A 10,789-nucleotide genomic window follows, 5' to 3' on the forward strand; every position below is an offset into this window, starting at 1 on the left:
CTCAGAGGTTAAGAGCACTGACTGCTCTTCCAGAGGTCCTAAATTCATTTCCCAGCAACCACATGGTGGCTCAAAGCTATCTATAATGAGATCTGGTGGGCCTGGAGGGATGGCTCAGCTGTTAAAGGCTAGGCTCACAACCAAAAATATAAGAGCTCGGTTCCCAGCACCCACAGCTGCCCCTCCAGATACCGAAAAAAAAAAAAAAGTGGTACTCTCTTTGGGCTTGCAGGCATACATGGAGGCAGAATATTGTATACATAATAAATAAATCTTTCAAAAAAAGAAAAGAAAAGAAAGAGATGCTCAGAAGATGCACATCAAGAGCACTGGTGTGGCTGACAAGATGGCTCAGTGGACCAAGAGGCTTGCTACCAGGCCTAACCACCTGAGTTCAATCCCCAGGTCCCACATGGTGCAAGGGGAGAACTGGCTCCCTAAGTTGTTCTCTGACCTCCACCATGCTCCCCCACCATAAATAAATAAATATATTTGAAGAAGAAGGAGGAGGAGGAAGAAGAGAAAGAGGAGGAGGAGGAGGAGGAGAGGAAGTGGTGAAGAAGAAACAGCAGCAGCAGCAGAAGAAATAAGAACAATAAATCCAAAACTTTGTTTGCTCTGAAACTGTTTGGCTGTATATGTTTTTCAGAGAAACTTAATATATGCACATGGAGCCCCACTCCATACTGTGCCAGGTGTTAGAGCCGTGTGTGAGACAGCAAGGATCCTGCTCGTGAGTTTGTAAGAATCCCTTCCCTGGGGACCTCTTCTGACAACAGTGGCTGGGGCCCTGGAAAGAGACACACTTACCAGTTCCTCTGTTTGGATGAATCTGTAGTTTCTAAGGACTAAAGCATAAGGACCAAGAAAACATTCTTCCTGGCTGTCTCTGGGAAGAAACCTTTTATAGAACAAACACATCAAGTGCCATGAAGCCTTCCCATCAAATCAGGACTGTGAAAAATGACAAGCTCAGATCCTGAAGAGGGCATGACTGAAAGGGGTTTGAATTGCAGAAAATATTGTTTATCATCAAAAGGTCAAAGTTCTGCAGTCTAGCTATGAATGCTTAGGGAGCCCAACTGCCAAGTTGCAAGTTTGTCCTGGTTCTGGAGTCAGAATAAATTACTAAATACTTAATGGTGTGGTGTGGGACACCCTTCTGTATGCTGTGAATCTGTTTTATTACTTTTGGTTAACAAAGAAACTGCTTTGGCCTATGACAGGGCAGAATACAGCCAGGTGAAAAAACCAAACTGAACACAGGGAGAAAGAAGGTGGAGTCGAGGGAGACGCCAGCAGCCACTGGAGAAGCAAGATGTGAGGTAACAAGCCACAAGCCTCATGGTAAAATATAAACTAATAGAAATGGGCTAATTTAAGTTGTAAGAACTAATTCATAATAAGCATGCGCTAATAGGCCAAACAGTATGTAATAATTATTAAGTCTCTGAGTGGTTGTTTTAAAAAACGGCTATGGGACCCAGCGGAACAAGAAGCCTCCAGTTATAATGGTGGGACACAGCCCTTCTACCCCCATGCTACCCAATCAGACAGCCTACAACTTTGCCAGTCAGAAGGAAAATTACTCCCTGCTTCTTCCCAAAAGCTCCCCGTACTGAACTCCTGTCTTTTTTTTATTATTTATTTTTATTAAAAATTTCCGCCTCCTCCCCGCCTCCCATTTCCCTTCCCCTCCCCCCTGAACTCCTGTCTTTAGACTGTAAGAAAACAACTTGAATTGATAGTCACTTTAATTATGCCACATACTGCCAGGTGGTGTTGGCGCACGCCTTTAATCTCAGCACTCGGGAGGCAGAGGGAGGCGGATCTGTGAGTTCGAGACCAGCCTAGTGGTCTACATGGGAGTTCTAGGACATCTAGCACTGTTACAGAGAAACCCTGTCTCGAAATAGAGATTTAAAAAGAAAAAGATGACAGATATCTCCACGGCACATTATCAGGATAACAAAAATTAACTAAATAAAAAGTCTAGCAGAGTGAAAGAAGCTACTTAGGGACAAAAGAAGGACAAGAGATGACAATGACTAACAGCTCTCTAGTTAGAGACTTTGCTCACATGGTCAGACATGGGCAGATACATACACTACAGGTCTGGAGACGATAAACAACCTGCCAAAGATCACACAGCTTTAACAAAGCATTGATTTAAAACAGGAGTTCTCAATGTTCCAACAAGGACAGCCTTGGGCATTTGCAGTATCTGTCTTTAACCAGGACTCTTTTGTCTCCACTCCCTATTCAAAACCTAGGTTTTTGCTGTTTCTGTCCTGAAACCGGGTCTCTCTCAGGTATCTCAAACTAACTTTGATGACAATGACCTAGCAAACACCACCATGCCTTGTTTTTATGCAGCAGCAGAGATGGAATTCAAGTTGGTTTTTTTTTTTTTTTTTTTGGTTTCGTTATGTTTGAGTCGAGGGTTTCTCTGTGTTCGTCCCGGAACCAGCTCTCTGTAGACCAGGTTTGCCTCAAAATCAGTTATTTACTTGCTTCTGCCTCCTAAGTGCTGGGATTAAAGTCGTGTGCCACCATGGAATTCAAGTCTTTAAAGCTACATGCATGTTGGGCAAGCATTTTAGCAACTGGGCTACATTCCCAGCCCTTTGCCCCCGGCACTGTTTGTTCATTGCCAGTCATGTGCTCTACCATTGAACTACATCCCCAGCCTTCAAAGCATCAAGGGTATTTTTTCATTCTTTCATAGTGGCCGTCACAGCAGTAACAGCTGGCTATTTGGTAGTAACTGGGGTGGGGGGCAACGAAAGGGAAGGCGTCTCATTGATTGCACGTATGGGTAGGGTGTTTATACCCGTGGCTTATAAGCAAATATTCTTTTTTTTTTTTTTTTTTTTTTTTGGTTTTTCGAGACAGGGTTTCTCTGTGGTTTTGGAGCCTGTCCTGGAAATAGCTCTGTAGACCAGGCTGGTCTCGAACTCACAGAGATCCGCCTGCCTCTGCCTCCCGAGTGCTGGGATTAAAGGCGTGCGCCACCACCGCCCGGCTATAAGCAAATATTCTAATCACAGGCTTTGAGAGAAGTCATAATGACCATTGGGGGGGTCACACAAGATGATAAGAAAGCAGAACAAAAACCCACAGGAGGCATTCCTGATTTTATTTTTCAGGCTACAACTAAAAGATCATATATAATTTCCCTCTTTAGAATTCTACAGAAGAAATATCTCATTTTCCCAGAGAGAAATTGAGCCATTCTGACCTCTGGTCATAGCTGCCAGCCGAGCAGTTTATGTAACAATCTATCTGGGAGATGGGCAGTTACAAAAGGGACATGGTTCACAGAATTACCAATGTTTGGCCTTCCTCAGAGCTCAAAACAGTTCTGAGACAAGGCAAATTCTTTCACTTCAGATTACTTGCTCAGCTTGTTCATGTAAATTTATGCACTCAAACTTAGAAAATTAAACTACAATTATTCATTTACTTATTTGTGTGTGTGTGTGTGTGTGTGTGTGTGTGTTTTCAGGGACTGCACGTGCACCTGTGAAGGTCGGAGGACAAGTCAGTTCTCTCCTATCATGTGGGTCCTGGGGATCAATTTCAGATTGTCAGGGTTGGGAGCAAGCACCTTGACCCAGTGAGCCATTGGTTCTGTTATCAGGGTCTTACTAGGTAGCACTGGCTATCCTAGAATTTGCTATGTAGATCAGATGCCACCAAACCCACTCTAAATGTTCTGTTTTGTTTTGTTTTGACACATGGTTTCTCTGCGTAACAGCCATAGCTGTCCTGGGACTCGCTTTGTAGACCAGGCTGGCCTCAAACTCCCAGAGACCCCTCTGACTCTGCCTCTTGAGGCATTTTATACTTTTACAGTTGAGATAATATACTTCCTATTGTGACATGAGCTAATGCCCATCTTCAACAACACAAAAGGATTCTATGAAAGCCTGAAAAACAGGACTTTATAAGGGGAACTAGGTTTCCTTTGCCATAATCTTGAAGGCGGCTAACATCTCAGAAAGCCTTACTTAATAATCTACAAGTGTTTTCCTTTCAATTTCTCTTTTGAAAATAGCTTTCCTTTCATTTTAAAATAATTCAGTATTTTATAGCACAGGAATGAAAATGTCCATCTTGACAGATACAGCACCAAGAATATTTTAAAGGTTCTGGTTTGGTGAAGCTGTGATGTATCTTGATAAGAAAGTGCTATAGACCGCGGTTCTCAGCCTTCTTAACTCTTTAATACAGTTCCTCATGTTGTGGTGACCCCCAGCCATAAAATTACGTCGTTGCTACTTCATAACTGTAATTTTGCTACTGTTATAAATCCTAATGCAAATATCTGATATTCGACACAAGGGGGTGGTGAGGCACATGCTGAGAACCACGGCTTTAGAGCTTTCTCAAGCAAGCGACCTGTTGCGTAACTCTAATGCCCTTTGTCTAGAGCTTTTCTGAATAGGTGAGGATAATTCCTTCACTGAGCCTCCAATAGGCACCCCAAACTAAGATGAACAGCCTCACGACTGGTACTTCCAGTAAAGAGACTGGTGCCCCTGGGTGGGATGTCATCTCGGCTCCCATTTCTCATGGATTCCCAAGACATCTTGTGATCTTATTTCAGGCCCAAGACTCTCACCTCAGAACTACGGCGCGAGGGTGGTTGTGTGTCTCTATGGGGTGGATGGGATGGTGGGTGTCCGTGTCCCGTCCCCCCGTGTCCCCCCCCCCCCCCCCCCGCACGGTGATGTGGCAGAGACAGACATAAGAGCAGGTACCACCCACCACCTCTAATGCTGAGACTGGCTCTGGAATTCTCCGTATCAGATTCGCCCTTCACTCTACTGTAATCTCTGTGATTTTATTTCAGCTCAGAAAAAAGCTGTGTGCTACCACAGAGAGGAGTGACTCAGCAAACCGGCTCTAAAGCCTCCTCCCTTCAATCGCTGGACCTCTCCCCGTCCTACTTTGAGGATGTCTGGACACAGAATGAGGAATCGGGGGGCAGGGGCACCTTCTCCAAGTCTCCACACTTTCCCACCAGTCTGTCCCTTGCAACAGCCTCAACTAAATTATCAAGGAAATTCTGGTTGGGGAAACATCCAAACAAAATCTGTTATGGAGGTTCCAGGGCAATAAAGACATAAAGACAGCCAGAGGTGATCCTGCAGGAGCCTCAGCAATACTCTGACAAGGCATTTTAGCAGAAAGATGGGGAACACATCTATTTTTGCTTAAGGGGCAAATAAAAAAATAAATAAATAAAACAGGGTTTTCCTGTTGACCCCAAAACCAAGAGTCAAATTAGACATCTGAAGAACCAAGTGGGTACAAAGACGTGCCGAAAGGAAAACCTCAGACCTCCTCTTGCGGTACAAACTCCGTCTACACCCACCACCTAGCAGAGTAGATTCATTCTCTTTGCATTTGCCAATTTTACTTTGTTTTCCGTCTGGTTATGTGCAATGCTAAGGCAGGACAAGATGTACACTTGCCCGCTGCAATCAACCTGCCATCCACTGACTTCACTTTGGGCTAAAATCTGCTCCCAGCTAAATTGCAAGTTGAGGGTGATCCCTGTCTATCTTGTTGGGTGCGTCCATTGCATTAACAGTTTTAACTGCATGAGTTAAATTAAAACTCGTACATGGATTAAGATAAAACTGCAGGCTCTTGCCTGTGATCCCAACACTTGAGAAGTGGAAGCAGGATGATTGGGAGCTCCAGGCTAGCCTTAGCTACATAGTGACTTAGGGGCCAGCTAGGGCAGCATGAGACCCTTGTCCAAAACATAAAAAGGCATGATTCGAATTGCCCAACAGATCCGAATGATAATGTCCATGTCTTAGGAGGCCTTAGACTAGCGGCTTTACCCCTTCCATTAAGAATATGTTCCTCAGCAAATGGAGGTACTATGCCCCACACTGACCACAGTAGCCAAGCGCTCGGGTGAGTGTACACCAGGCCTGTATTTTGAGACATTTCTGCCCAAGCAGGTCTCAAAGAAAATCCGATGGGGGTGTGTGTAGTAGTAACAGACGCTTGGATTTTGCTTCCTCAAAAAACCACAAGGAAGTTAAAGGCTGCACACACCCTGTGGCCCACAGTTCGAAGATCACTCTAAGGAGTTTGGTCTCCTTCAGCTGACTTCCTCGTGAACCGTGACTAGTCCGACTGTCTAGGGGAGGCCAAGTCCTACAGTTATATGCATTCGATCCGGTTTTTTTTTTTTTTTTCAACCACACAATCCCATTAGCGGCTACCATTAGTCCATTCACGCGCTTCCAAGTTAGACTGCCCCAAGCTTGGGAACCTCAAGTCCCGGACCCGGGGTACACAGTTAGGAGTGTGTGCGGGCCTGGGGCCGTTTGGCAGCCCTGGGCAAGACGCGACCCACCTTCCAACTCGGCAAAGCCGAGCACCACGTCTGAGGCTTTCCCCTGCCTGTCTTTGACATGCAGAGCTGTGATCGTGCAGCCCCAGGAGATGATGTCCACACTCAGCTGGTCTGACCGAAGCTGGAACTTCTCCACTGTCCCTCCCCCCGAGGGCAGCTCTCCAAACACGGCTCTGGTCACCGAAACCATGGGGAAAGTTCGGGGCGCGCAGCTACTCCCTGCTGTTCAAACTCTAGCCTTGCTCGCGTTTGGGATGATAAAACTTCCCAGGAGAAGGGGAGGGATCCAGTTTAACTCCTCCCCTTTATTGCCTGGATTTTAGCCGAGCACCCCTCGGGGGTGGGAGGGGAAATGCCTGAAGCCTTTTAAAAACTTTCCTTTGCCTGAGGTACCTGAGAGGTAAACTTTCCAGTCACGCTTGCAGGTTTTTTTCCTTCGCTAATCCTAGCTGCAGTGCATGTCGGGAAAGGTAGTCTTTAAGAAATTTGCAATTGCATTTTGGGGCATGTAGTTTACACCAAAGCAACTATTTATTTTGCGCAGGCGCGCGGCCAAAAGACAATCTCAGGTTTCTTCTTTCCCCAGAAGGCTCCGACGAATCACCTCAAGTGGGCAGGCTCGGGGGCCGCTCCTTTACTCACTAAGCCATGCTGCCCATCCGCACGTAGTCTTTCTAAACCCCAATATCGCTGTTCCTCTGCACACCTTCATAAGATGCTCTGAGCATAGCTGGTTGAACGTTAATACTGGTTATTAATATTGGGACAATAAGACAGATCCCGAGGGAATTCTGGTAACTCTTTCTTCGGGGTGCACGAAGTAGCGTGGTGCAGTGGTGATTTAGAGATGGAGAAAGTTGTTGCAGACTCCTCTGCTGGCTGATAATCTGTCTTGGTTCTCCTTTTCTTTTTTGTTTCCTTTTTTGTTTTGCTTTGTTTTTCTTTGTCTGGAGGGATTAAGCGCTCATGAGATTGGGTCACCTGACTTTCAGTCTCCTGTTTAGGCAGGGCTCTCCTTACACGTGTAATCCGATAGGCTCAGATTGTGTCGATATCTGCCTCCTTTTGCTCCCAATGTTCAAACCTCCTTCAAGAAGGAATTAATGGTGCTTGTTTCAGAAGAACATGTATTTTTAAAAAAGGAATTAAGGGAGCACGTATTTATTGAAGTTCAGCTACCAGGTAAATCAGGTAAATGCAGGGTACTGGTTTGTTTGTTTTTTTTCTTTGCAAGTAAGAAGACATACTTCGGTGTGTATAGTTTGAAAACTGTGAGGTCCTTAAATTATTATCTTGCTTTAGTGTGCCTCATAATTACTTGCCTGCAATTTCTGACTCTGGGAAACTAAGATAATAATCACAAATTATCTTTTTAAAAATATTTATTTATTTATTATGTATACAATATTCTGTCTGTGTGTATGCCTGCAGGCCAGAAGTGGGCACCAGATATCATTAGAGATGATTGTGAGCCACCATGTGGTTGCTGGGAATTGAACTCAGGACCTTTGGAAGAGCAGGCAGTGCTCTTAACCTCTGAGCCATCTCTCCAGCCCTTTTTTTTTAAAAAAAAAAATATATTTAAATTATCTTAAATAAATAAATTATCTTAAATAAAAGATTTATTTATGTGTTGAGTGTTTTGCCTGCATGTATGTATGTGCAGCTCATTTGTGCTGGGTGCCCAGAGAGGTCAGAAGTGGGCACTGAATGCACGCAATTGGAGTTCTAAATGGTTTTGAGCCGCCTTGTGGATGCTGGGAACTGGACCCGGATGCTCTGCAAGAGTGAGGAATGCTCTTCTTTGCTGGGCCATCTCCTTAGTCCCCTAAAAATTTTAATTTTAATTTTTTTTATTATGTGTGGACATGTGTCTGAGTGTGCGTTTATGCCCATGCATGAAGTGCCCATGGAGGCCAGAAGAGGGCATCTTATCCCTTGGCACTGCCGTTGTAGTGCTTGACAGGCGGGCTGGAGATCAAACTGCATACTCTGCAAGAGCGTTAGTGGTTGGCTCTTAGATACTGAGCCATCTCTCCAGTCCTGGAATCTTCACTTTTCCTCGCCTCTCAGGCCGTTCTGATGTCGATTATCTGGGACTAGATTTAAAGACATACTGTTTGAACTTTCGGTGACTAACTCACTTTTCCCAAATTAGGCTTTGATAGCCTAGTATGCCATTAGGAGCCTCAACAGAACCATGAGATAAAATACAGACACCTCTGTCTTTCAGTGATGAATCTGCTTCTCTAGAAGATGGCTGGTTCCCGAAGGAGGAGAGGTCTGTGAGCTTAAAGAAGCATAGAAGCCACTCCATCTGACTTACATTAGCTATAATTCTTGTCCGTGTTAGCCATATGATGTGGTACCTTTATCAGTGAGGCATCTGGATGACAACTGCAGACTGAGTCTTTCCTCTTCCCAGAATTCTCCTGTTCTCCTCCTCCCACCTCTACTCCCTGCCTAGATACTGGCCAATCAGCATTTTATTAAACCAATACAAGTCCATTGTGCCACAGTACATCTGTATTCCTGGTCTTTACTTAGCCTTGGTGAGTGCAGACGCGCATCTGTGATTAGGAAATTAGGTGAACCGAGCTCATGTTCCTGTAATCAAATGCTAATAAACATTATAACTGTCTCACTCGTTTCTGGAATTTCAAAGAGTAGTTAGCATTCTTGCTACAAAGCCTGCATTCTCTATCAAGAAATTAGGGGAATTCTGTCAGCAAAGGAAGAAGAGCCTGCAGCAGGCTTTAGTGAAGTACCACATATAATAACAAAAAGATCCAAACAAGTAAAATTATAGATTGTGACACAGTCACACAATAACCCACAGGCACTCTGTAGGCTGCTTCATCAGAAACCCTTACAGAATCTGCAAGTCTCATCAGCCCACTTAACATGTGTGTCTGACTCATACAGAAGCCCTTTCACCAATGCCGTGTTCGCAAAGATGCCTGAGAGCCTCTTCTGTGAGCAGGAAGACGACAGTTTTCATTTCTCAACCTCCAGTTCTCAATGTTCTGCCAAGCTCATGCTTCCACAGAACAAAAGGAAATGCACCCTGGGTGGCTAGCACCAAACGTCGATGTTCTGGTGGAAGCTTCATCCCAGCCCAAAAGAGTCTGGAATATTCGGGGGAAAGCTCCTCTGCTCCATCTCTTTCCAAAGCCTGCTGCATCTCAGAAAGCCTGCCAACTGATGACCCCTCCCCCAGAGATCCTCAAGACCACTCCCACAGGGTACTAAACTGCCCCCCAGAAAACAGGCGCGTGGCTTTCTAGTCTTTTCCGTCTGCTCTCTGGGAGCCTGGAAAATCATCCGGGATTTATTAATTAAATTAAATTTAAACCTGGATTCTTTCTAATTCGGTTTGATTTGATCTGATTGGATTGCTGCGTCGGCGGAGAGGCTTATGGGGTGCAGAAACTTTTCAGTCACCAGGGAAGTTCTTATTGCTTGGCTTGGTATGAAACATTGCATTTCCCTAAGATGTGAAGAGTACATGTCTTCATTTCCTTTTCCTGTGGCTTTGAAGTGCTTAGAGTATTAAACTGGACTACCTTATGTGAGCTACAAACCTTGCTTTCTTTATTCAAATACCCAGTTTTCTTAATCTTGCAGTTCTACCCTACATTCAAAGTCTAAGTCTACAGCAATGTGCACTGTCCACAGGGAGGTCAGCACCGAAGCAGTAATGGAGAATAAAACATTATTAAATTCTACGAGGCATTTGCTTTTACTTTTCAGAGAAAGCCTGGGGGTTAAGTTACATGGTAGAGGAGTAGAGATTGTGATGACAATTTTGTAAGAAGAATTACTTATCTTCCTTCAACCAGAGGCAGAGGTGCCAGACTAGACAGTTGAAGAAGGCTTGTTTCTCAGTGGGTGAATAGTCCTCAAACGGACCCGAGGCCTGAGGAGATGTGAGGCCATAGACCCTGTGCTCCACAAGCCACACAGAAACCACAAGCTGTGAGCTGCTCCCGGGACTCAGCTCCAGGATTCATAAAGATGACCCTGAAACCTTAAGCTATTGACAGGCTGCTGCAATAGGAAACTCTCAGCCTGTTTGGCGAGGCCTGGAGGAGGCTGGAGGTTCTTTTCTATCAGGTTCACCTGGGTCTGCATCCTGTCCTTTCTCATCGTCTGACCTCCTGTGCTGTTTATCGGCAGTACTCTTCCCGGCACTCGGGCGTCACTATCTGAGATTATTCCTTTTTTCCAAGAAAAAAAAAATGGTTTTTGTAGTTGTTCCACGCAATTACTGATTCTAAGACTCAATTTTTTAACTTGTTTTGAGTATTATATTTATGTCATTCCCACCCCTCCAGGAAGACTGGAAGGAGGAATTTCCAAGTGTCAGCACAACTACGAATAGAAATGTTCTTTGACAGGAGC

General features: G+C 44.8%; 1 protein-coding gene across 1 annotated transcript in view; it reads right to left on the minus strand.

The window, feature by feature from the left end:
* Positions 1 to 6,794, minus strand: part of Galm (galactose mutarotase) — a 64,107-nt gene extending 57,313 nt beyond the window's left edge. Inside the window, exon 1 of the mRNA XM_005360766.3 lies at positions 6,386 to 6,794. Coding sequence (XP_005360823.1) covers positions 6,386 to 6,575 — 190 coding nt within the window. The 5' untranslated portion in view covers positions 6,576 to 6,794. The remainder of the gene's footprint in view (positions 1 to 6,385) is intronic.
* Between the last annotated feature and the right edge of the window lie 3,995 nt (positions 6,795 to 10,789).

Source organism: Microtus ochrogaster, linkage group LG3 (assembly GCF_000317375.1).
Source record: "Microtus ochrogaster isolate Prairie Vole_2 linkage group LG3, MicOch1.0, whole genome shotgun sequence".
NCBI classification, from domain to species: domain Eukaryota; kingdom Metazoa; phylum Chordata; class Mammalia; order Rodentia; family Cricetidae; genus Microtus; species Microtus ochrogaster.